General features: G+C 48.4%; 1 protein-coding gene across 1 annotated transcript in view; it reads right to left on the reverse strand.

Moving 5' to 3' along the window:
* Positions 1 to 25,623, reverse strand: part of DPYD (dihydropyrimidine dehydrogenase) — a 323,607-nt gene extending 297,984 nt beyond the window's left edge. Inside the window, exons 1-3 of the mRNA XM_028503389.2 lie at positions 25,612 to 25,623; positions 24,938 to 25,138; positions 9,998 to 10,159 (exon numbers count right to left, since the gene is read on the reverse strand). Of these exons, the coding sequence (XP_028359190.2) occupies positions 9,998 to 10,159; positions 24,938 to 25,138; positions 25,612 to 25,623 (375 nt within the window). The remainder of the gene's footprint in view (positions 1 to 9,997; positions 10,160 to 24,937; positions 25,139 to 25,611) is intronic.
* Between the last annotated feature and the right edge of the window lie 1,182 nt (positions 25,624 to 26,805).

Consider the following 26,805-nt stretch of genomic DNA (forward strand, 5'->3'; position numbering starts at 1 on the left):
TGGGACGGTAAAACAACGGAGAGGGCCACGGGATTCCTACCCGCCCCGCCCCGCCCCGCCAGCCTCCTCCCACTCGGAGATGGGAGCAGGGATAATTCCCACATCATTACGCAGCGCTCTCTCCAGAAAAGAGGCACCTTGGCAAGTACAAGGGTGTTTACCAATTCTAATTTGAGGGTAATGCTCACTGTAATCTTTTTTGCTTTCTAAAACGGCACACAATAAAAATAAACACAAATGTTTGGCAGTTATATAATTAGTCCACAATTAATCTATTTGTTATTAACCAAGCAATAGCAAAAATAAACTGTAAGTAAATCACGACAAGTAATATTTTTGGAAATGTTGGAATCTCTCCATGAGTTGAAGGGCGAATCATGAAAGGGTGGTTGTGTCCTGCATACCTCTTAAGAAGTTTATACTTTTGTGAGTATTTAACTTGATTTCATTGTAAAATGAAACATAATTTCCGCTGATCTCTAAAGAGAGATGATTTCTTCAGTGTAGGCCTAAGAGAAACATTAATAAAGATAATATATTGATTTTCATTTTTCACTGGTTTCAGTTCCTTTGAGTTATTTAATAGTATGAGAGTCTGGTTACCTTCTGAACACTTGAATGGAGAAAGACTGTGATTGGTGCATCTGAAAGTAAGTGACCTCCAATCACATGCCTTGTGCACAATGCTTCTGTGTGATTTCCTTTGAAACGTGTTTCCTTTTGTAAGAGAAGTCAAAGGACATACTGAGTAGTGTACACCACTCACGGCGCTCATCCTTGGAGAAGAAATGCTCCTGGGCTACCTGCCGGGCTTCTGCACAAGGAAAGCAGGACACCGAGCTGGGGACCGTGTTGTCAGAAACGAGGAGCACTGACTGACGTGGCAGCAAACTGCCCGGTACCGACACTGCTCATGCACTATGATCCTCACCAGGTCGCTTCATTGTTTCCTTGTCATTGGAATCGGCGGCAGGGTCATGTGGCCCCTCTGGCCGGGTACAGACACTGTGCACCTTTAAGATCAGAACACGCCGGCCCAGCCCATTTCCGCTCTGATCCACTGTCTGATGGCACCAGCAGGGGGAGGCAAACGAGACCCCCCCACCGGCGGGCAGCTTCCTGGGCAAAGGAGGGCTCCTGTGTCTTTGGCACCTGAACAAGGGACTACGGTCAGTCGCGGGTGAGGTCCTCTCTGAACCCGTGAGTGGGGGGGAAGCTCACTCGGAATGGAGGAGCGACAAGGCTGAGCCACATCTGGACCAAACAGCACCTGCCCCTGAGGAGAAGACCGCCTCCCGACCGTCCCCTCTCCACTTAAGCGAGTCATGGTTCCCCAGCAGTTTCCTGTGCAGACGGGATGGATCAGCGGTAACCTCCCGGCGTGAGCACCTTCTCCCCATAAAGTAACTCTCCCAAGTGCCTGAATTTGTATCTCTGCTCCAACCACCCTCCCAGGTAGGAGTGGCGGTGCATTTCACAGACAACAGAACCGATTCCCGAGCTACTATTCTCACGCTGGAGCTCCTACTCTCACAACGGATGCACAAGACGCCGAGTTTGAGGTCTAAGGCTGCGACTTCAACGGTGGAAGGCAACCGAACACGATCAGAGAACGTGAAAGGTGTGGTTCGGTTAGGAGGGGTGTCACGGACCCCGCCCGAATCCCTGGCCCTTCACACCCAGGGCAGGCCCTGGCCTGCCTGCAGGGTTTGCTTGCACTGCGCTCTGCAAGGACCCTCCTCTGCAAGGACCCTCGCCTATGCCTGCCTTGGCTGCCCCTGGGGGACACCTCTCAGGACCAGCTCCTACTTCACTTTCTCAACTCCCCCTCCCTCCTTGCCTCCCTCCCTGAGAGGCTGCTGAGGAGGTTTCCCACCCACGGCCTCGCCGCCCCCCCGCCCTAGCACTCCACTGTCATCGGCTGGCTTGCTTTTCCTTCTCACTGAGCCGTAAGCTCTCAGGCTCCTGCCACTGCCACCTTCTGCACCACTGTCCTCACGCCCAGACGCTGCCCAGGCCCAGCCAGGCACTCGGGTGTGCGCTCCAGGCTGCGGGCCGAGGTCCGGCAGTCCCTGCTACACCTGCTGGGGCCACGGGGCCAGCAGGAGCCAGGGGAGCAGGGCGGAGACGCCATGGGCCCTGCAGGCGGCGACGGCTGCGTGTTTACAGCAGGACGGCGGAGCAGCTGCCGCTCCCGGGCAGGTTGATGAAATAATAAGAGGACGGAAATCAGAAGCAGTCTGACCCGAACTGTACTGGTCATTGCGAGCTATGCCAGGCCACCGTGTAACAGATCGGTCCCGGAGAGACAGCTTTCTGGTTTGCGGGTCGTCATTTTTGCTTTCGTGCTCCCTTTCCTTGTTTTTCCACTATTTTCATTTCCTTCTTTTCATGTTTTTGGAATGGCCCCGCCCACCACACCCCTGCCTTTGCTCTCTTTCCAGCCCGTTGAGATGAACACTGCTTAATCATGTGTAGCCTTTGTCTTTCCTGTTACACACACTTAACACAATAGATTTTCTTGCAAAAAAATGACTGCATTTCACAGGTCATTGGCACAAGTCGTTCAGGCCTAAATGTTTTGTCATTTCTGTTGGTGACCTCTTTTACTCAAGGGCTCTTTACAAATTTGGTTTTTAAATGTCCAAACCTAAGCGCGTTATTGTTTTTATTTTACCCTATTTTTACTTTTTTATTTCTAATGTAGCTGTGTTACGGGAAAATAGTCAGTCTGCACCCACGTCTCTGGAGAAATATAAATGTGACCGTTTCTGATCCAGCGCAGGGGTCAACTTTGGTAAACGTTACCAAACCTTTATAGGTTTTATTAAACCAGCCTTTATTAAACTTTAATCAATACCTCGCTTAAGGCTATGTGATAATGTATACAAGTTTATGAATTTACATGTAAATTAATACATGTCTCTTAAGACATTATTTTTTCGTTACTTACTTTTCTCTTTTTCTATTAGTGCTTTTCCCTAGAATTGTGCTCTTGTTATGTATCAATACCACTGCCCCAATTTTCTTAAGATCGGTGTTTACAGAATATGTCTTTGTTCAGGCACCGTCTTTTCACGTTCTCCGCGCCCATCTTCCCCTTCTGGAGAGACCTCGTCCAGCTGCTCGGAGGGCTCGTGCTTCAGCCCCACTCATGTCTCCCGGAGGCTGTAAGAGGCCGTTGTAATGAACGTAAACTATCGTGATTGATTATATATTTGGGTGTGTCCCTGCACCCTGTCTGTGCTCCCGTCACAGGCTTTTTCTCTGTGCTCTTCTCGTCTGTGTTTCATTTTTCCTTTTCCTGTCTCTCACTGAACTAAGTTTTCCCACCCACCCCTCACCCTCCTTCTTTCTGTAGTTGCTTGGAAGATTGCATTTCTGTCTTTTCTGTGGTCGCCTTCTAATCTGTGACACAGCCCTCTCGAAGTCTGTCAAGACATTCTCGAGTTGAGTCTCTCCCCACTCCTGCCCCAGCGGAAGCCCACCCCGCCTGCCCGCCCCCCTCCCTGCTACAGATACCTCGTTTCCATTTCTAGTTCAACACTCAGAATGGGCTGCTATTGTTGCTTTACTGTGGATGTGTAGTTGCAGTAACACCATATTCTACCAGTTCTTTTGCTCCTGGTTTTTTCTCGTCTTCCTCTCTTGTCTCTCTCTCATTCCAGGTTTGTGTCATCCACACTAAAGAATAACTAAGTTTTGGCAGCTCTTATAACAAGGTGAGTGACACCTTAGATATAGATCACCTGAAAACATGTCCTCACGCATGTCCCAGTGTCCAAGGAGAAATCAAGTGCTTTATCTCGGCCCTTCAGACGCACCCGGCTCTTGACCTCTGGCCCCTGTGGCTGCCGCTGAGCAGCCCGGGTCAGCCCAGCCGCCCGAGGGTCTTCGCGTCCATGCCTCCTTTGTCCTCCCCCAGCGGCCCTGACCTTCGCCGTGTCACAGTATGACAACCGTGCGTCTGGGGAAGGACTTCCATTTTCCTTTCCTTCTGGAAGCGTCTCCACCAGATCTGCTCCAGGCTTCTCCTTGCCAGCCTCTCTCCCTGTACCCCAGAGACTCCCCCACAAGTGCACCGGGGCCTCCCGAGCCCCGGAGCGCGTGTGCCACACTCACGCCTCACTGCTGTGCTCCGGGCCAGGTTCCCAGGTCTGTCTGCTCTTTAGTTCACCTGTTACACCCGTGTCCGTGTCCAGTTCAAAAACCTAACATTTCAGTGGTGCTGTCACTTTAGTAAGCATTTTCCATCCACTAACTTCCATACCAACTCATCACTGTTTATTTAATGATTTAACTTGATTCTTTGCTTATGTATTCCAAAGGCCTAGTTACGGCACCCTTTCTGCTTCCTCAGGATAATGTCATGTACGGGTTGGATCTCCGGTAGCATCAGCCTTTCCAACATGGTTTTGAGTTCCCTGTTTCAGACTCACTCTGAGCCGCGAGTTTCTCACCCTCCTCGTCCTGCATCAGGCGCACAGGGACCACCACCCAGCAGCATCGCTCCATCCCCCACAGCAGGACCGGGCTTCTCACTGGAATCCAGTGCTCCAGTCCCCAGGCGACACTCAGAGATGTCACAGAAGCAGGCCACGTGCCACCACCGGACCGCGCCCTGCACCCTGGGCACAGCCATCCACTTCTCTCTGCAGCTCCGCGCCGGCCCCAGCCCTGCGTGGCAGTGGCCCCGTCCTTCCCAACCTTCTGCCCTCGTCTCCCGAGCACCACGCCCCAGGCCCTGATCACTCCCCCCGACACTCAGACCCCATCAGCCCCATCATCAGGGGGCAGAGCCGCCCGGAGAGAGGCCCGCGTCCTGTGCTCACCCCCGAGTGTCTCCGCACCCCCCACGGCCCCGGAGGGCGGCTGTCTCCCTTTCTGCTTCAGCCGTTCATTTTTACTGTGTACTTATTGCATTTCCTTTATTACTATACTTTGGAGAAAAATGAGTGGTTTAAACCTTAACTGCCAGCACCATGCCTCTCTGGCACGTGGCTCGTGCTGACACAGTACCATGGCTTCATGCTACTGTATGCTACCGTTCGCAGAGCGTATTTATGAAAGGGTACACATGGTAAGTGGGTTAGACCCGGATCAACGACGGTCCATCATTCTAAAATGCGAGGTGCCCACAACAGTGCGTATATTTGGACTTATTTAAAAAATCAGGGGAAAAAAAAACAATAGCAAATAATCCTAACCACCATGCAGTTTTGGCCAATTTTTCAAAGTTATTGCCCCAAACCTCTGAAATGTGTCTTTATAGTTCAAGCTCCAGGTGCAAACACATGGTTTTAAAACAAACTCAAACATTGTGATGAAAACCATCTAGCAATTCCGTCAGTCCTGCGGTTTCCTTATCAATCACTGTGCCCGCACTGAGTATTTTTAATAGATTTCCAGAGATTTGGGGAGAGAGATGTCAGATATTTAGTGAAATCTATCAAGACATCACTCCTTTCTATTAATCACCGCATTAAGACGGGAGGGAAAGAGACACAAATCAAGCCTTAACAGATATTACTTGCGTTTATATCCCGCGAGCAACATTTCACCGGGTGCAAACTATCGATGTTATTACTGTTTAACGTACATCTTTCACGGACCTCTCCTTTCTCCCAGAAATAATTACCCTTTTTTTTTGGTATGAACAGCATTCACGAACTATTGAAAATGTTCTTTTAAACAGCAGTTTCGAGAAATTTAATTCAGCGATGATACCGGCTGGGGGCGGTTCAGCAAGCATGAGGAATCTTTAGCCCAGCAACTGTCCTGTGATCCATATTCTGTTAGTACGTGGCCCGCAACAGGTATTGGTGATGATCACTGGTTATTACTCACTATCACGGCAACTTAGCTTCGTTTTTGATTGGGTGCAGGAGCAGACGGATCTAACGGACCAGCTTGCCAAACGGCGTCAGAAATGTGCTAGACTCGTCGCTGAATCTTCGCACAGACCAGCTCTGCCCCAGGCTGGTGCAGGCTTTCCCAGCTGAAGCAGCCTCGGCAACTCCTGCTTCCACTGGATGCTCCGTCGAGGCTTGTTTGATTGACTGAACCCTTACCCAGCGGGACCTCATGACACTGGGTGCCGCACCCGCCCGTCCACCGCACTGGGCTCATTCTCCACAGCGTCCTTCCCAGGGTGTCTCACTCCCTCGATGACCTTGCTTATATATAAAGCGACCCGCAGAGCACACAGGTGGAGACAGCCGGCCTCACGGCTCAGGCTATGCACCCTTGTTGGCACTGCTTTTCACCTGAGGACTGCACGTCTGCATCTTCCTTGTCTCCGCTTTTCTGTGGGAGGTGGAACGTGTCGCAAACGTGCACTATGCAGGGGTGCACACGGGATACTCTATCATTTATCCCCGTGTGTGCGTTTCTGTGCTCCCCTTGAGTCTGCCCGCCCAGCGCAAACCCCGAAGGCTTCCCGTGAGGGGCCTCCGTGTCCCCTGGGGCTCGGCAGGGAAAACGTTTGCTCACAGAGCAGGTCGAGCGAGCACGTTCCTCCCTCACTCCCGGCCCTGCCAGCGGATCATTGTAGCATCGCTGCAAAGCGCACATGTTGGGGTCCTTGTAGAATTGTCCCTCAATTTTAATGGTGTAGGTGTTTGTGCTGTCAGTGCTGATGGAATTCCTGTGCTACTTTGTTGCATCTTAATTCCTGATCGAATTGATGGGAACTGTGTTTACTCAATAAAACACAGAAAAAATGCTAGTAGATGATGGTGTATAAATAGTGCCGGATGTGGGGACAAGTGCAGGCTAATGCCAAATGACAGGTGACGCAAAACACTTCCTGAGAGAGAGACACGCTTCATCTACGACCTAAAGAATAACCCCTTCTCCGCGAGTCCCGAGCGAGTCTGGAAGTTCGTCCGCCGGCTCCACTCCTCACCGCAAGCACAGCAAGGAGACGGAAATGCCACACACACGGCGTGTGGGATGGGTGCTCAAGAACCCCCGAGAGTGCTTACGGCAAAAAATAAATACTAGTTTCAGACATTATTTCCTAATCTAATGTAGTTAGTCCTAAAAGTTCACAATCGAGGCAACAATTTTGAATAACGATCTTCTGGCCCTCATTAATTTTAACATTTCAAGTCGAATGTGGGAGCCTCGGAGTTTTCATTTTAATTTGTCAGTATTGCCTCCGTCACTCTCTCACATGGGCAGAAGGAAACGGACTTGACGTGAAGCTAATTATCTGCTTACAGTTACTTTTGCAGCTTTAGGGAATGAGTAAAAAGGTCTAATCTCACTTCACTCGCATTCTGCAACAATTCATTAGCTAAATGGGAGGGGCGAGGAGAGTGTAGTTGGTCTGTTAAATGTGATAAGATGTCTCAAAAATTGAATTAGTTACTCAAATACATTTACTTTTTTATTTTTGAACATATTTTATTTACTTATTTTAGAGAGAGGGGGAGGGAGAGAAACATCGACGGGAGGGAAGAACATCGGTCCCTGCCTCTCATACTCGCCCCGTCCAGGCAGAGCCCGCAACCCAGGCACGTGCCCCGACCGGGAATCGAACCGGCGACCGGCGTTGTGGGATGACACCCAACCCACTGAGCCACCCCAGTCAGGGCTCAAACACAGTTTAAAATAAAAATGTCAAGGGTTAGACTTCTATAGAGAAATCTTAAAACTGTTATGAAGGCGATAAGAAAATCTGCATCAAAACACTATTATTAATACTTGATCGCCAAATCACCTTCTTTAAGTGCTGTTGTGTGAGGCCTGACTGCACTGGGAAGACCCGCCTCCCGGAGAGAGGCAGCCCCGGCCCGCGTGTCCCAGAGGTGCTCACAGGCGTCTGACACAGGGCCCCTGCCGGCGCGGGGCCGGCCCCGGCTGAACAAAAGTGACACACAGGACAAGGAGGCAGCCGGTCTCCTGACCCTGCTGCCGGCTGTCCTTGCCATGATTTCATCTCTCTCTCTGCCTCGGTCGCTCCGAATCGCACGCCCATGTGCAAATGGAAGCGTGGAAGGGAGGGGCAGAACCAAAAATGGCAGGCTACAGGGCTGGTATTTTAAAAATCACTGGTAAGTTATAGGAAAAGCAATTTTGAAAAATATCATGCTACCGCAGTCTGCTTCCCTAACCTTTATTTAATTTGGTTGAAAAATAGATTTCTATTTCTTTAAAGGTCAAAAATCAATCACTGTGTTATCAAACAACCAAAACAGAAAACTATCTGCATCCTGTTCTGCTCTGACTTAAGTACTCGTATCAGCAGTTGGACACTTTGAAAGAAGGACGGTATTTTGTACGTTATACTTCTCCTTTTCGCTGGCAGTAAGCCAGCGCACCGCTCGTGTCTCGCTTATCATCACACCAGTTCCGACAGTCGGGCAAATTTAAGTGTACCACCCCTTGACTTAGGAAGACGGAGCTTTCTAGAACAACTTGCCCTGAGTGGCAAACTTGAAGGAATGGATGGACAGCTGTTCTACATAATTTCCCTGGGAGATTTTTATTTGTGATGTGGTAGATCCATTTGAAGCCACATTGAGATGGAGTATAATTGGCATGAAATGGAAAAATACATTCTTACGCTAAACGCCACGGCCGACTTACGCTGCCTTCAGTGCCACCCTGATCCATCTTGGCTTAAATAAACATACCTTCGCTCTGGAAGGCGGGGCATCGTTAAAACGGAGAGAGGGTTCTCAGAGGAATGCTGTCTGTCCTTGTCTGTCTGTCTCTCTCTCTCTGCCCCAGGTCACTGAGAAACTGCCATTATTTCCATGCACCTTGTTTTGAAATGCAATGTCAGTTCATGTACATACTGCATGACCTTTCACTGACGACACCCTGGCGGGCTGGCCGTGGCTTAATGGAGAGACCGCGGGTCCCCCAAGACAGACGTGGGGAGAAGCCAAGTGAATCGTCTCCATCAACTCAGGATTTTCGCAGGTTGTAAAGATCATCCCTTGCCCTGGCCAGGTAAGCCTAATGCGATTTTGAATTTGGCGAGAAAAGAAATTAAATCCTAGAATTTATTGCAACAACTCGCACCCTCGAATTGTTTCAATTTTCTCATTCCCAGGAGCCCTTCCTCAGAATTAACCTGTCAGGACACAGGGAGGGGATAACCCTGATTTATTACGAGAAGCAAAGTGCGGCCGAAGCGTGAGGGATATCGCGGGCAGGGTCCTACGTGGAGAGAACGTGTCGTGTTTAAGGTGACAAACCCAGACAGGGGAGTTATTAACTAAAAATCTAGGGCCGACAGGCATTTAATTGGCCTTCTAGCCAACTGGGCCCCAAGGGTCACAACATCTTACCGTGCCCCTCAAAGCATGACACACGGGAACTGACCTGGTGGGGGCTCCCCACAGAGACCCCAGAGAGCACAGCCATTTACAAAGGGCCCTCGAGAGAGAGCCTGGGCCCAAACTGATCAAATAAACAGGGAAGATGCCTCCACTTTATTCCGTTATACATCAGTATCCAGAGGGCGTGCACACTTCCTATGTGCAAGTTCGCAAACAGGTAACGGTGATGAGTGTTGTGCAGTTTCAGGGCGTTCGGATGGATCCCAACCTCCATCACTCACAACACATCCCAGAACCATACTGATGTGTTGTTTCAAGCTGTGAAGATTAAAGCGAGTTCCGGGGGAGAGAATCAGTTAAGCAAGACTGCCCTTTCGTAATGGGGTCTACGCCGAGGCGCTCCGGTGCAGACTTGATGAATAAATTCTATTTTCAGATCCCTCTAATCTATGTCACTTCCCGTCAAAGTGTTTTAATAACCTTCTGGGATTGCAATTAGTTTGACACGCGGTTTTACAAAGTTTCATTATTTGCAGTCAAGCCGTGGAATAAAAAATACTGTTTACGGCACGGAACGCGTACCTCCGACACGTTAGGGGCGTCTCACACTACCCGTGCTGGACGCCAACAGAGGACCAAGGATTCCGGTCCCTTTAAGGTTTTCGTGCCGGGAGGGGGAGAAAACGGCGTGTCGGTCTCACCTCAGTGGCAAACTGCTGCAGCCCGCCGATGTTGATGGGCCCCTCTTCCGTGGCGTACAGATTGCAGCCGCCCACGCAGAGATCCGAGGTGGGGCACACCATCCCGCAGGTCAGTCCCAGCGGGTTGTCGGAAAAGATCATCTTGGCAGCTCCATAGTAGTTCTGCCAAAATAAAGATAAAAACGTCATTATGTGACAATACACCTTACACGCTCAAAGTATGACCTGGATGTTTTCGGTTGGGCGACTGGGTGGAAGGTCAAAGCGGGCTGTTGAGGAGCAGAGGTGCAGACACCAACCCTCACCCCAGAGCCCCGGGACCGGGCCGTGAGGGGGCACCTCGCACCCCTCCCCTCCACACACCTGCTGCGTTCAGACCCGCTCAGAGTCCACTCACGTGACACCGAGTGCTCAGAGACCAACTTGTCCACGATGTGCAAACACCGTCATTTGCCAAAGAATTAGTAATAAGTTGGCTCTTTGGGGGCTGTTCTTCCTTTAATCAAAAGTAAAATGTAGGCCTGACCAGTAACCCTCCAAACTGTCAAGAACATCAAAAATAATGATAATTTGAGAAGGTGCATCGGCCAAGAGGGCCCTAAGGAGACAGGAAAACCAAATGTAGTGTGTTATTCTGGAAAGATTCCTCGGTCAGAAAATGGGGATTCAGTACAAACCAAGGAAATCTGAAGATACCACAGCCTCGGTTAATAATGATACATAAACAATGTTCCAGTAACTGTAACAAATGTGCTATCGAGTCGATGTTAGTAATGGGGGAACCACGTGCAGGAATATGTAGGGGTTCTCTGTGCTGGCTTCGCAGTGCTTCTGTAAACACGAAACTGCTCTGAAGTATGTTTTTAAAAAGCGATGGTAGAATGTACTTGACAATATGAAACAAATGCATTTATTTTACCTTCGGCTTTGCTTCAAATACTTTATGCAAGGTCTTTGCAAACACACACATCACTTCCGTGGACAATCCAACCACAAATACTAATTATCAGAGACCACAGGCTGCTGATGACAAGAAGCTTCACTATTTATCGATTCCGGCACCTTCCCGGCACTTTGCCAGGCCTTTCTTCAGTTATTCCTTAGCTGCCCAGCACTCAATCAAAAATTTTTAGGCACAAGAAAAGACAGAATTAAATGACTCCTAATTACAGAGAAAAAAAATAAGTAAATGAGACTGGCCCCCAGGTGATCCAGAAATTGAAGCAGGCAGAAAAATACTTTCAAATAATCTTGATGGAAACTCAGGCAAAGAAAAGGCAAACAAAATAGATGAAACAATTAAACACATAGCCCGAATACCGCGATCTATTTTAAAAGAATCACACTGACATTCTGTAACTGAATAACACATTTAAAAATAGATTTTAATGCATGGCTCCAACAGCATTCACGATGGTCTAACTGCATTTGTCTCCTTGGCAACCAGCAGTCCTGTCTGGCACACACAAACGGTTCTCCGGTCCGTATCTTCCGAACACACAGGAAGACCGTGCCGTGAAGCCCGTCCCTAAGGGGACCCAGGGAGGAAGGTTAAGGGCTGCAGGGTCGTGTGGCAGATGACTCGCGCAGCTGGGACTCGAAGCCGGGCCTCTGAGCCCGGGAGGCCCAGGTGCGCACTAACGCTGTGGCACCCCGTCGCTCACCCCACGGATTACGGAGCTCCGTTGTAGTGCCCTTGGCGCTGACCTTTCCAACTCAGCATCACGGCACGTTGCTGTGAGTTTAGAGTCTCTGCTACGTCATTCAAGAGGTTGAGAGCTGACTGTTCCCACAAATCTGGCCATATTTTCCACTGCCTTTGTGGGATCTTCATTAATGTCACCAACAGGGGCCCGCAATAAAGCACTAGGCTGTCACAGGGCAGTTTTCAAAAGTGAACGTGAAACTCTCTGACACATATGAAAGGAGCGTGTGCCGATGGTTCTATCTGACGCATTAGTAAGTAAAGAATTACTGAAATAATAAAACTGATTCGAAGGGCATGTGAAGCTGACATGGCTTACACTGGGGCTTCTAAAGAATACTGCAATAACAGTCCATGGCAGTTCTTCACAAATCCTTCCAAAATAAGTTTCGGAAGGATCTCTCTACTGAGCAGAAATAAACTGCATCTCTGCCGTGTGCAAATCCTTATTTAATTAATATTAAATAGCACAGAGATCCCCTGGTGATTTTTCCTAGAGAACCTAAATAACACTTCGGTGTCACCTTGCATTCATTTTTTAAAAAATATTTAGTACAATACTAGTAGATTATACGAACATTTGCTTGGAACATTTGGTTTCCAATTGTGGACAAGTTTCCTTAAGAATAGCCACGATAAACAAAAACTGACTTAAAATGAATGGGTCTGCTCCTCAGCCGACACCCTGAGCTCCTGCCCACTCCCAGCGGTCCTCCCACGGAGCACCCATGACTAAGCAGTCAGCCACTTGGGGAGGAAGTCTCAGGTTCCCTGTCAGGATGTTTTCCTCTCCTCACCTGACGTCTCAGGAACCTCTGGCGTGGTGGGTAACACTGTGCACTGCCTGCCTGCCTCACTGACCCCAAACTCCCACCGCACCTTGAGAAGCGCTCCTGTAAAACCGCCACCGCAGAGAGGCTCCGACAGCAGCCCGCTCTGCAGGACGCCTGGGACAGGGCCCAGAAAGCATGTGACGAGTGAGACGCCCGGGGACCTCTCCCCCAAGGGCATCACCTACTGCTGATCGGCCCCAAAGTGAGGTCGCTGTTGCACAGAGGATGACGACACAGAAGAGAACACGGCATGTTTTTTTTTTTAAGTATAACAAGTGAAACATTTAAAATCCCATTTATGGCTCATGATCTGTCCAACTACCGTGGACAGCACGTCAGTGACAATGAAACTGTTTAGAAATTCTCCAACAGTCTCAACCCCACGTCTGACCCTTACACCAAAGTAAGACTGTAGGCAGCTGTGAAATTTTTAAAAAAATTGCAAGAATCGCCGAGTGTTTCGTGAATGAAAAGCGCCACGGCGATTTTTCAGAAACTGCGATCCACGCCCCCTGAGGTCAGGACGCTTGGGTGTCGGAGGAAGACGTCACTTCGGGCTGACATTGGGAATCGGCTCTGAACAGTGGCCGTGAAAGCGACTCCGGGTGGCAGGACTCGGGAAGGAGAGGGACCACACACGTGTGCACATTCCGGAGCGTTCAGAAGCCACCTTGCCCCAGTAACCTGGCGATCTGGCTACAAGGGTTCACCCCCCCACCGCCACTTTGGAAACGATGACTGGAAGACACAAGTTTTAGAAAGCGCTTGCACCTCCTTAGAGAGAAAGCTGGCGACCAGCCGGGGGGTTGAGGGCCAGCCCTTCTGAACAGCGGGGGGGAGGGCCGGTCCTGAGGGACTGGCTGGGGAGATGACCACACAGGTGACGTGGACATCCGCAGAAAGGGAGTGGACAGGCAGCGAATGGAAAGACGATGCCGTGACAGCAAACCAGGAGTGCGCCGTCACGTGTGTAGACGCGGTTTCACAAACGGGCTGCGCCTGCACCCAGTGGCGATTCGGAAGTTGCCGTCCCGCCCGCCTCTTGCCCACATGTCTGGAGAAGTGGCACACACAGAACTCCAAGGACCCGGCATTCGGAGCCCAGGAAGCCCGTGAGAAAGGGAACGCCTCCTCCACTCGGCCTGGCGAGGGCTTCAAGATCAATGTGGTGGGTTTTTTTGTCTCACAGTGAGTGGGATGGTTTCTCAAGTCCTCCCTCCGAACAAGAGGTCCGACTCCCCTTCTGTGGGCGCTCAAGCCCTCATAAAAGGAAAGTCTGTACCATTTAAATTTAGAAGGGCGCTTTAAAGACACCCCAGCAGTCTCCTCGAGAGCTCACAGCCACTTCAACTGGTGCCTCCGTGTTATTCACTCAGGCACAAGCCCTTCAGCCTTGGACTGCGGCTGGATAAAAATAAAGTGCATAGGGCTCTGTTAGGAGGCGTGAAAAATAAATTCCAGATCTGTGCAAAGACTGATTTTATGTACGAAGCATGTGCGCTTTTGTCCCTTCTTTAAACAAAAATCTAGAAGCCAAGAAAATACACGATACTGCCGGACACGGTTGCTGTCTGCACATGGACGCAAAAGAAGGGGCGTTGGCGTCGGGCGTTGCCGGGCCCATCAGCTCACCGGGCCCCTGCAGCTGCCGGGTTTTCTGCTACCCACGGGGGTTCTCAGAGCACGTTCTAAGGTGCGACACGTGCCATTTATGCAAGTTATTTTAAGATAACGTGGACGTTTATTCTTTGCCTTTCACTTTAAAGTTACAGCTTGAAACTGCATTAGTGTTACCCCGCTATCACTTAATGGTGTGCAAAGTCATTAGCGACGAAACGCAGGACACACTCGCGAGCCGGCTGCCCCCTCCTATATGGTCCGACTCCCTGAACACAGAGGCCTGCCTCCTCGGGGGGGCCCCCCCGCCCCCCCAGCCAGAACTCCACCAACACAGCTGCTGGGTTTATTTTAAAGTGCTCCTCTCCCTCCCGGTGACAGTTCTCACAGATGGAAGGACCCTTCCAAGATAAACTCCAATCTGTTGCATTTCAAAAAAAAAGTCCTTGGGTAAATTTCAGTCAGTTGGCACGTGTGAGAAGGGTGAAGTAACATCGCTTGTCTGTCGTGCTGTGTTGAGCTGCCCAAGGCGGGGGGGGGGGGGGGGGGGCGGAGGGGCACTCCTTGCACAGCCAGGGCCCCGGGCGCGCCCAGGGACAGCACAGACACACGCGGGCGTCAGCATCCCGAGTGACGGCCGACCCAGCTCCCTGCTCTGTCCAGGGAAGGGGGGAACATCACCCACAGAACACGCCAACAGTCCTGCCGCCACAGCCCTCACCTTCCCGTGGGGACCGACGGGAACAGAGCAAGAGGTTGGGCTGCCTTTCTCCTGAAAACTCGCTCTCCATGTGTCAGACCCACTAAACGTTAGACAAGTTGTATGAGGAGCCTTTCAGAGCCATGAATGCGCTCGAGACTCGGCGTGCCAGGAAACAGCCATTCTTGTGGAAAACCAAAACTGTTCCCGGCCTGGGGTGCCGAACTAAAGCACACGTGTGCGGGCTCATGGGTTTCCGAGCCACGTCCAGGTTCGAATCCGGCTCACACCCCATGACTGACGGAGACGTGAAGGCTCTTAACCCAGTTTCACGGCTTGGGAAATGCAGTTTGATAGTCCTTCTTGGTCATATTTATATGCAGTATTTTTTTTTTCCAAAAACTTGACAGGGATAAGATGCCCGGTACCTTATGCTGCATAAGGCAGATTTGATAAATTTGAGCCCTCAAGCCATCCCCGTAGGCTTTTCCTCCTAAAAAGACTTTTTCAAAAATGTTAACGCTACATGTTTAGATTTTAATGTTTATGAAAGGACAGTTGTGTTAGTTAGACAGACAGCAGAAGAATAAGACAGACAGCAAGAAAGAATTTCGTATTTCTCATTTTATATCATAAATGTTATTTGTCACTGAGATGACTGTTCCTTACAATTCAACGATGTTATACATCTTTATAACAGGTAACCAGAATTATGGCTTCACTATTATTATTTTTTTTTACCTGGACAGAAATACGCACATACTAAAGCGGCATGTGGTGTCTAGGATTTTGAGGCAGAAACTTAGTGTCTGAGTGTGTTATTAAGCTTCACACTCCTCCCTCTCCCGAAAGATGCGGTCCTGAAAACAGAGCAACATCACGCGGGTCGCTGGTTACCTGGGAAATAATTGAGAATTGCTCCGTATCTGGTTTAATTTAAAATATGCTGGTTACTAAGATTCAGAAACACAGAGAAAAACAGCGGAGGTTTTTCTTGTTGTGTCTTTGTGTTTAAAAATGCATCTGTTATTTAAAGAGGCAAAAATGCTCAAGTGAAATTGTCAAATCAGGTTTTAAAACTACATTTCTATTCCCAACAACAAATACATGGAAGAGCAAAATCGTGTGTTGAAGGTGAGAAGGAGCTCAAAATAATCTCACCCCACATCATCTTACCCCACACACAATTCGGAAGAAGCTCAGCGACTGCTGCCGAATGCCATGCCTGTAAGATAACTACGTACTAAGGGCAGAACTGCACCATTTATGCCATTAGAGCTGGACTGTGACACTCCTACTGTCTTTCACTCAAAAATAAAATATGTAACGTCAGACGGCTTTGTGACGCCGCGCCCCTCGCCCACAGGAATGAGCGAGGTCCTGCCCACAGTGGAGTCCACCCCAGTGTGTCACCGCGGCCCAGCTGGGGGCCGGCTGCCGCCCCGCTGTCTTTGCACGGTGGGCACGCAGTGGGGTATCAGAAAGGTCTCTGTCCCACACACAGCAGCTTAAACCCGGCACTACTTCCAAAATTAGAATGAGTTGGATGATAAGAAGCTACTTAACATTCTTCAATCCATCAGAGTCATTTTCAGAAACGGAGCTGCAGTTTGTTTACGACACAGTTAGTTACACATTTTATCCACCCGCACGAGGTGAAGGGTACCTAGAAGACCCTTCAAGACAGCAAACGGGTTACTTCTTTAGTGCTCCGTGCCTGAGTAACAACTCACCACATCGATACTGTACTCACACAGACAGTGCAGTGTGATGCAGACAAAAGGAAGCACACCAGGCAGGAACTCTAGAACATTCGGGTGCATCGCCACGTGGCTGTGTGGCTCTGACAAACCTCTCAGCCTTGCTGGGTTTCCGATGTCTGTTTTCCACCCTGAGATGGCCAGTCAGACAGAAATTTCGTTTGTCTAGCTCCTGCTACACCCGCGTTTACTTATTAATGTTAATATATTCGAACTAGTATTTTATGTGTTTACATATTCTTTGTCCTGATTATACTAAAGAAAAACACTGTGATTCCAGTTTAATTTATAAGTAAACATATTTGCATATATTTATATATAATTGGACTATATACATCGTTGTGTGCTAAGAGTAGTTTAAAATTTTAAAAATATCTACAAAGGCATATATTTAAGTGTGCCCACACAGACACGCAACCACAAACGGTGCGGTGTTACTTGTTTCACAGAAAACCGGCTGAAGACACACAGTGAAACCCTTTCTCCTCTAGCTAGCCTGGCATCACATTTCAGTTCTTATATTGCTTAAACTTCATAATGAGGTGATGACCACTGCTTTGAGTTCTAGAAGGTTCTGCAGAACTCATGTTCATTCCTTGGAGCGAACGGGAAGCAAAGCAGTCACCACTGCACAGTGCATTGGCTGGGACTGAAAGTAAAAGTGTAACCTTTTAAAGGCCCACAGGCACATGTTACAAAACAGAAACGAGCTAGATTTTGCAGGAGCATTAATGATTCAACAGACAGCGTAACACTCATCTGTCTCCTCCAGCACAGCCCATCACAGGAGATGGGGTGTTTTGGAAGTGATACTCCAGCCCTTTGCCTGTAACACAAATAAATTCGGTCTCCCGCAACTGGCCGGGCTCAACACTGGGGAGGTGCCTATTAAAATTAAAGGTTGAATTCCAGAAAATTCAGTTACTGTCCTATCAACTGATGAATGAGGCAAGATGAGCGTACACTCGAATTAATCATTGTAAATCAATATTTTATTACAGCCTGAACACAATGCTCAATAATTATTTTGTAGAACTTGTTTTTCGGCTTGCGGATAGCAAAAAGTTAGGGTATTCTGAAAAACAAAGACAGCGTCAGGGAAAAGTCCTTGCTCAATGAGAAGGGACATCACACAGCACAGTCACAAACCCGCCGTGGTTCTGTCCGAGCAATGGGGTGCGTGGATGGTTTGCAAACAAACCGAAATACATACGGAATTAAATACATGATAAACGCAGCGTTTCAGAACAGCGAGTCCTGGGAAACCGCATTGTTTGCAGACGGATGTGGAACTAGTCGTCACGTGGGGGACAAATCTGAATCTCTCTATTACTCCACACCAAAGTAAAAGGTCAGAACAGGACTTGCCACCTGCCACTTTGTGACCTTTTTTTGTTGGCTTTCATTTCCTGTTACATTTTAATTTATTATTTTCATTAAAAGGATACATGCTCACTGTAGAAGTAAAATAATGTGGATATTTATAAGAAGCATGCTAGTGACTTCTCCCTCAACCTCAATCAGTGAAGGAAATGAAATTTAAATTAGATCCTTCTATTCGATGTTTAGCTTATATATATATCGATAAACCGGACTCTTTTCTAAAGACAGTGTCGTGCTATTTATATTAATATGCAACTTACACTTTTTCACTTAATAGGCACACACTTCTAGATCAATAAACAAAACAATGAGTGTGTGTTTAAAACACAAACTCATAATATTCTACAATATTTAGTATAACAGTTAGCAATTTTTTAACTGATGGGCATTGCGGTTGTCTCGAGTTTTCTGCCATTTCTAGCACCCCTGAAAGTGCTGTGATGTCTGCTGCTGCTCCCGCACCAGCGTGCGGTGGCACTTTTATTTCTCTGGGAAGCACGGACAATACAGCATGACCGCCACAACGGGATGTAAGTATTTGCCATACTCAACATACTTCCACGGTAGGAGGCTCCCTGTGTCCTCCTACTGGACAGCATCGGTGACTGAACTTCCTAGCTTCCACGACCAGGCGAGCGGAAACTGGGGTCCCATCCTCTGATTCCCGTGTTCCTGGGTAACACGGAGGGAGGACATCTCTAGTACGGTTATCAGTCACTTGTATTCCCTCTTCTATAAGGTTTATAACCTTTGCCAATGCATCTCCTGGGCGGGTGTATTAATCTCCTTTAAATTTCCAGGAACTCTTTGATGAATACAGGAGCTACCTCTTAGCCTAAAACAAGCCTAAAAAATGTTTCTGCTTGGTTTTAAGTTTGGTTAGCTGTCCTTTGAAAATACATTTTAAAATATGCATAGTAAAACTGGCTCTCACACAGTTTGGAGCTTCAACATTATCCTTGTGTCTGTTTCTTTTTATACATAAAAATATATTCCACATAAAATTTGCTAGATGGTGTGATGCAGGTAAAGTGAAAACTATACCATCACCACATCTCAAGGAACCCATCATTTTCCAAGGAACTGAAATACCTCTTCTTTACATATTATGTTCTCATATTTACTTGGTTCCCTTTACAAACTTTCATGTTATACCAAAACCACGTTGTTTTGAGTATAGTATCTTTACATGAGTGAATGTCAATATCTGACGTGGCAAATCTTTTTGTCTTAGTTTTCAAAAGTTTCTTCCATGTCCCTTCCTAATTCCAGTGTTTACTAATTAAAACTGGGTTTCAATCGACCAAGAATATCTATTAGATCTTAAATCATCGATCGTACTTTTCTACATGTATTGAGAAATGCTATGACTTTTTACAACTTTAAAAGTTAAAACTGCAGGCACGACAGTTTTAAGAAGGCACCGTGCCCTGCCCAGGGACGGAAGGGGACGAGCAGCACCCCAGAGAAAGGGGCGGGGTCCCAGCAAAGCCCCTCCCCCCAGGGGAACACAGCCTCCAGGTTCACGTCCTCTGACAACAGAGCGGACAGGAGTCCCTGGAAGACATGTGCACTGATCTCAGACCTCGCAACATTTCGACACCTAAAGCTTTGAAGACCGTGAGTAGTCTCAGAGGTTAAAAAAATAAGCAAACACGCAAGGAAACAAAGCGCTGTGGGCGGGGCCAGCGGACCTCCTGCAGGCGGTATAACCACACTCCCAGGAGCTCCGGACGGGAGAACTCTCCGAGTACAAAAACAAATGACAGATGGGATTGGAAAACAACAAACTGCTATTCCTAGCAGAATTTTTTTTTAAGATAAAACTGTAGCTCAAAACTCAGTGGACCATTCTAACAACATGTTTGACAGGTCGAGAAACCTGAACACAGAATCAAAGGAAAGGATGTAGAACTCGGGCCCCCAAGACAAAGAGATGAGTGTTTGAAAGGTAAGTCGAGAGTTGAAGTTAATGCAGTAAAAAGATTTAACATATATTTAACAAGACTTCCAGAAAGCAAGGGGAGAGCATGAGAAATTCCCTAGCACGATGGAAGGCATCGATCCGCAGATGGGAGGTTTACAGTGAAAACCAAGCAGGATAAACAAATAGACTTAGATAAGAAGATCTTTTAAACAACCCCTCCTCCCCAAAGGCCTGCCACCCTCAAAGGGACAAAAACTGGGCTTATGCTGATTTTTCCAGTAGCATGAGATCACGACAAACAAAACGGATACATTTTTCTGTGAGCTGAAGATAACAACAGCCAACCCTGAATTTTATACATAGTGGAAATATTTTTCAAACGTGAAAAACCATAAAAAGAGCTCCAGAAACAAAAACTAAGATAGTATGTCAACCATATACTCTTACTGAATGAAAAATTTTAAGTATTTATTTCAAGAAAAAGTAAACTGCTCTCCCATGGAAATCTATTGTAGAAAAAAAAAGAAAAAGAAAAGAATGAATAAAATTGGCAAAAATATAAATAAAACGAATCCAATGTTGACCAATAAAGCATAAACAACCCTATCTCATCAAGTTTTAAAGGACAGAATTAATACACAGAAAACATTATCTTATGAGACAGGGAGAAGCCAATTAGAATTATGGTACCTTTGCCTTTGTGCCACAAGATTCACCCAAATTAAAATCCCAGCTGACACAGACCCATAATATACAGCAGCTGCAGAATTTCAAATGCACTCAGTCCTAGGAGAAATCCGTGTTTCCACATTATGCAAAAACTGGCCTCTCAACTGTAAAGAGAGTGGACGCACGCGTTCAGAAGCATTTACTTTAACGCAACGGCACGTGCAGCCCTGCAGAATAACGGCTCGTTTATTCTCTGGGAACATAACAGAGACAGAGGTCTTACTTTTCGTAATTGTCGTTCCACTACAGTTGTCCCCATTTTCCCCTCTGCCCTCCTCCGCCCAGCCCACCCCGGCTCCCACAGTCAATCCCCACCGTGGTCCCTGTCCTGGGGTCGGGAGGGGTCCGTGAAAGAACGTGCATGAATGACCCACGGAGACAGAGGTGTAAAAGGTGTGTTCTAAGCCCTGGCTGGCGTAGCTCAGTGGATTGAGCTCGGGCTGCGAACCAAAGTGTCGCAGGTTTGATTCCCAGTCAGGGCACATGCCTGGGTTGCAGGCCATGACCCCAGCAACCGCACATGGATGTTTCTCTCTCTCTCTCTCTCTCTCTCTCTCTCTCTCTCTCTCTCTCTCTTCCTCCCTTCCCTCTCTAAAAAATTTTTTTAAAATTAAAAAAAAAAAAAATAAAGGTGTATTCTGTCGAGTGCCGTCCCTTCCTGGGGCAGGTAGGGAAGTTCCAGCCAGGCCCCGGAAGGGCCAGGGGTGCTCGTAGGTCACGGCCCAGAAACACAGCTGAGGAACCAGCCTGGTGCGCCAGAGCAGACCGGAAACCTGATCACTGCTTCCTCGTTTTAAATGTTTCCGTTTGAAAGACGCCAGGCGGTCCATTGTGGAGTTCCTAAGATTTTTCTCACCGACTGCCTTCTCTGTCACAAAAGGGGAGAAAGACGGACAGGCTGGCTGCAGAGGCTGTGTATCCAGACCTCGGTCTCTGGGCACCGGGGGGGCCCACTGACATTTTTTGAACAAGGAAGTAATAAAATTAGAGTTATGCTTTGACAGAATTAGTCTGGAAAGGATCAGTGTTTTATTTGATAAAGGTATAAACCATGCAGCCACTGAAATTCAAAAGCAAACCCAAAAGGAGGCTGCCCTGAACCTATTGATCGATTTGCTCTCTGCTTTGTAACACAGGCGGCATGCGTGTGTGTGGGGGGTGCATGTGTGTGCACGCGCACCCACATACCCATCTACTGAGACAGCTATTTCTAAATAAGAGCGTTGTTGTCAGTGGCAGTTACCAGTAAACTTTGCTGGTTCCCTTCAATAGGGGTCCCTGACAAGGAGCCCTCCCCTCACCACTGAGTCATTTAGCCGGCTTTTCTCTGACACCTATTATTAAATTTATCGTGATATAAAAGCCACATGAATCTGAACACGTGGATTCTATACAGTCTGGAAATCAGCAAAAACTCAACACTGTAGAATTTAATGGAACATCAAAAAAGACAAAAATATCTCCACGGTTGAAAACGAAGCAAACAAAGGAACGCATGCAAAGCAGTGATTTTTCCCCGCTGCTTTTACATGGTTGACCTCGTGGGCTCTTACGTAAAGTCTGTTTTCCTCAAAGGAAAGCGATCGAGAAAGGCGGCCAGGACCCCCAGGCCGGCGGCTCTGGAAGGAGCGCTTCCCGGGGAGAGAGCCGGCGGCCCACCACTCGGCCTGCGCAGGGGAAGCAGCAGCAGAGGACACGGCCGAGGGGCAGGCAGGGCGGAGCGTGCCTGTGGAACGTGCCTGCGGAGGAACTGGAGCCGCAGCCACCCTGTGGGTCAGGGAGCAGGGAGTGGACGGGCTGGCCTGCCACGCCCCGCAATCCCAGGGGCCTCACTGACACACTGCCACACCAGGGACGCCCTTTGCTCAGAGAGGCGTGGGCTCCCTGAGTCTGGCCGCTCAGTCACCCTCCCCACCCAGATAGCCCCCGCCGGGGCGGAGTCCGAGCGGCACACCGCTGGTGAGCATCTAACACGCCGCAGCCTTTGAAAACCCCAGTGTTCGCGCTTGTGCGGCTGCTGCAGTGACGCTCCGACAAAACACCGTTTACAGAGAGAGGCTCACACGGCCGGCAGAGCTGCCACCGTCAGTCAAGCAGCTCCGAGTGCTCCTCTGCGCGTGGCCACTGTTTACCTCGACACCCGCACACACCACGGCATGAGGTGGTAGCAAATGCGGACACATTAATGGAGTGGAAAGTCCTCCTGTTTTCGAGATGATTCTGGCCTTGCTCAGACATCTCATAAACATCCACAGAATGCCACTATTCCATCTTTGTCCGTTATTTTTATTTGAGTGAAGGGGCACGTGCTAACGAGAACCACGGAGTGGCCCCTGACCTGCCGGGTGGCGAGGGAGCGTCCAGCCAGCACTGGTCACGGCTCCAGCGTCTGCTGCTAGCGCTGCATGTGCTGTAACCGTGGGCAACTCAGACTTCACACTTCGGACACTTTATCTCACTCCCTTCCTCGGGAGGTTACAATGAGGTAAGATTTCATATGTGCGTTTCATGTAAGTTGCTTATTTTCACACATGACCACATTCCTATGACAACAGTGGCTGTTTGGGATCCGCCGATGCCAATCAATGAGACCCCTTCCCCCGAATCCATCTTTTTAGCTACACAGCAAATAGACAGCACTGATTCTTTCCTGCCATCTATAGGACTAAGTCTCAAATACTGAGCACAGGATTCAAAGATCTTCACCACCTCATCCCGATCCAACGGTCTTGTCTCTTTCCCATCATTTTTTCCCATGTGTAACCTGGGCTCTGTTTGAAACACAGTGAATTCGTCACATTTCCCCTCGGCCTGCCCTGTGCTCGCCCGCATGTCTGGCTTTTCACACACTAAACACACTTCCTGGATTGCAACACTAACACGCTGAATCACGGTTCAATCTCGATTCTTTTACTACATCTGCCTTGCTCATAGCTTATGAACTTGTAAAAGGCAGGTGTTTGGCACATAGTAGGTGGTCAATAAATAACACCTATAGAAGTAGCAATCACTTCATGGTATTTGCCATACTGAATGACAAATAGGGACATTAATAATTCCAAAAACAACAAAATATTTCCTGAAGGATTACTACTATATTAGAGGTTTTTCATGTATTACTCAGTTTATAGCAAAACCTTGTAAGACAGATACTGTCTTTTATGAATAAAAGTAAAGAGATAAGTCATTTTTTTCCTGGATTCACAAGAAGCAGTCAACCTAAAAAATCAACCTCGATTTCAAACCCTAATAAATCTGACCGTGTAGGTGAATGCCACACCCTTTATCTCCATGACCACCTTTCATTCTGTTCAAATGCTATAGCTATATAAATGTATCATTTTTATCCTGAACTATTTCTTTTAAATTATTCACATATTGAGAAACACTCTCTATACATAAAAAGCTACTGGGTTGCTGAGCAGCACACTGGATTTTTGTAGCACTGTAGAACATAAGTATTAATTAGGCCTCTGGAAAGGGTTCTCCACGTCCCTGTGGGAAGACTTGCTCCAGGTTTGTTCGCTTGATGAAGGATGGACACGAGGCTCGGAGCCTGCCACGCTCCCCTCCCAAACAAGACGCCACTAACCAGTCATTCAATCAACCAACCAACCACTCACTGAGTGAAAACTGGGCTTAGCCTTCTATTGATTAAAAAAAAAAAGTTAAAAATCAAAATTCCTTTTGTTCTGTTTGTGCTCCTTTTTCTTTTCTTTATTTTTTTTTCTGTCTCTGTCTTTCTTTCCTTCTGACTTTTGATTTTGGAGGATATCTTCTTGTTTACAACTCTTATCATTTTCTTTCAATTACTCCAAAGCTGAAGCAAGTTAACAGAATGTCAGTGGAATGGCGGGTTCCAGTCCTGTGATGTGTGCCGGTATGCTGGACTTAGTACCAAAGCACACTTTGAAACAAAGATATCTCACAAATTTGAACTGTGTTTTGATGATCAATGGAAGTTCCTCTGGATAAGCATTTACAGCAACCTAAACCTAGATCAATCTATTTGGTGAATGTGTAGATTTAAAAATCATTCATTTCAACATAAACTAATCTTTAAGATAATAAACTATAATATGCAGTCTCACAATAATCTTATCACGTCTTGGAGGAGACTAATGAGTAAAATGGGCCATATTTCCACCTGCCTATAGAAACCACACTTGTAATTCTTTCACCCAATTGGCCAACACAAAGCTTTATGCCTCAGTCACGTGTCTCAACAGAGCTCAAGACCAAAGGGTACTATTAGGTTTCGTTTGCAGAAATAAACCTGAACTCACCTTGTTTGCGATGCTTGTGATGAATGACTTGATGTCTAGATTCGTGGGGCAGCTCTTCTGGCACGGGGCGTCTGCACACTTCAGGCACCTAGGAAACAGAACCACGGGAGTAAAGAAACGCCCAAGTAACTGAGATAATGCTGGACAGACCCCCCCACGCCCATTCAGAGGGAGCAGGCCGTAGGCGCTCCTCAAACCACACTGCTTTTAGGAAGGAAATCTTTTGTTAAGCAAAGAAGGAAACATATCGTTTCACTTTTTCCACACCTTCAACCATGTGTATCGAAGAGCAGGGTGTAACCCCCCGCCCCCCCCCCCCCCCCCACAGCACGCCCCACCCCGGAGTGCTGGAGGACCAGCCTTATTCCAGATCCATCGTTCACTCCCTGACTCCATGAGGCTCACTATAATCCCTTAGAACATGGATAACATTGGAGAGTGCAGTCTTTTACAATAAACGTTACAAATAACACCCCTTTTATTACAAAGTCATAATCATGTTCTTCTGGAACATTCAGTGCCACACTCAAGCACACCGGGTGACATTTTAGGTGCAACATTCAAACCAAAGCTGCACATTATCACACCCAGAGACTGACCCTGCCGACCACACGTAAGCAGGCCTTACTTCTGCCGACCCGTACAAGTGAGAGAGGTGACGTGACTCACTGTACCACTTGGAGCATCCTCCCTTCCCGCCTCCCACCCGCCTTTCCTCCTTCCCTCCTTCTTCAGCCTCCCACACCCCCCCACCCCCAGTTTTCTCCACTGTAGCCGACGTACTAGTCACATGGCGACTGGGCTTTGGGGCAGCGGCGCTGATGCACCGCCCGGGCACGCCTCCTTCCAGACTGCAGTGTCTACGCCCCCAGACGACGTGCCCCCAGCTGAGAGCAGGCTCAGCCAAGGGCCAGCCCCCTTGCCGTGGCAGCCCGCACGCACTCACAGGCCAGTGAGGGGGTCTGGGCCCAGGCCCTGCCCCGACTTGGGGAGCAGAGCCTCGGGGATCCACGGCAGCCCCGGTTCCTGTCCTCTCTACAGACCTCGGCCTTCTGCCCAGCCCCCTGCACAGTCGTCTCGTCTCAGCGGCTGCGGCTCCCCGAGGAACTGCCTCGGGGCCACATGGAGGCTTGGCATGTGTCACGGGTGCCGCAGAGGGGCCCCTCACACGGCTGAGGGACGGGCCTGCCTGCGAGCCTAAGCTTTGGGAAACCCCTCCCCCAGGTGGTTCCCATGTGCATGGCTGCATCCGCTGAGGGAGAAGCACGATTCCGTGATGATGCCAGGACCGGAGCCAGGAGTGACCCAGGTGGAGCGGTCTTTAATGAGCACGCTCAGGTCTGCGCGTCCATCCGTTCGTCTGCTTCACACGCTGAGCGAGGCAGGAAGAGATCGTTGGGAGGAGCAGTGCTTCACGCCGACTTGGAGAAGGAGAGGGCTCGTCCGTGACTTCTTGGGAGAGCTGTCTGTTCAGGTGCTCCGCCCATTTTCCACTGTTGGCTTGTTTGGTGCTGAGTTACATGAGTTCTTTACATATTTAGGATATCAAGCCTTTATCCAAGCTGTTGTCTGCAAAAATCTTCTCCCATGCAGGTGGCTGCCTTTTGTTTTGAGGGGCAGCAAAGGTCAGATACATGGTGATGGGGGAAGATCTGACTTTGGGTGGTGGGCACCCATGCAGTACACAGAGGCTGTAGCACAGAAATGTACACTTGAAACCTCTATCATCTTTTTTATTAGCCTGAGGACATGCCCATGGATTTTTTATTTTTGAGAGAGAGAGGAAGGGAGGGTGAGAGGGAGGAAAACATCGATGTGAAAGGGAAACATCAATGAGTTGCCTCTTGTACATGCCCTGCTGGGGACCA

Source organism: Phyllostomus discolor, chromosome 14 (assembly GCF_004126475.2).
Source record: "Phyllostomus discolor isolate MPI-MPIP mPhyDis1 chromosome 14, mPhyDis1.pri.v3, whole genome shotgun sequence".
Lineage (NCBI taxonomy): Eukaryota > Metazoa > Chordata > Mammalia > Chiroptera > Phyllostomidae > Phyllostomus > Phyllostomus discolor.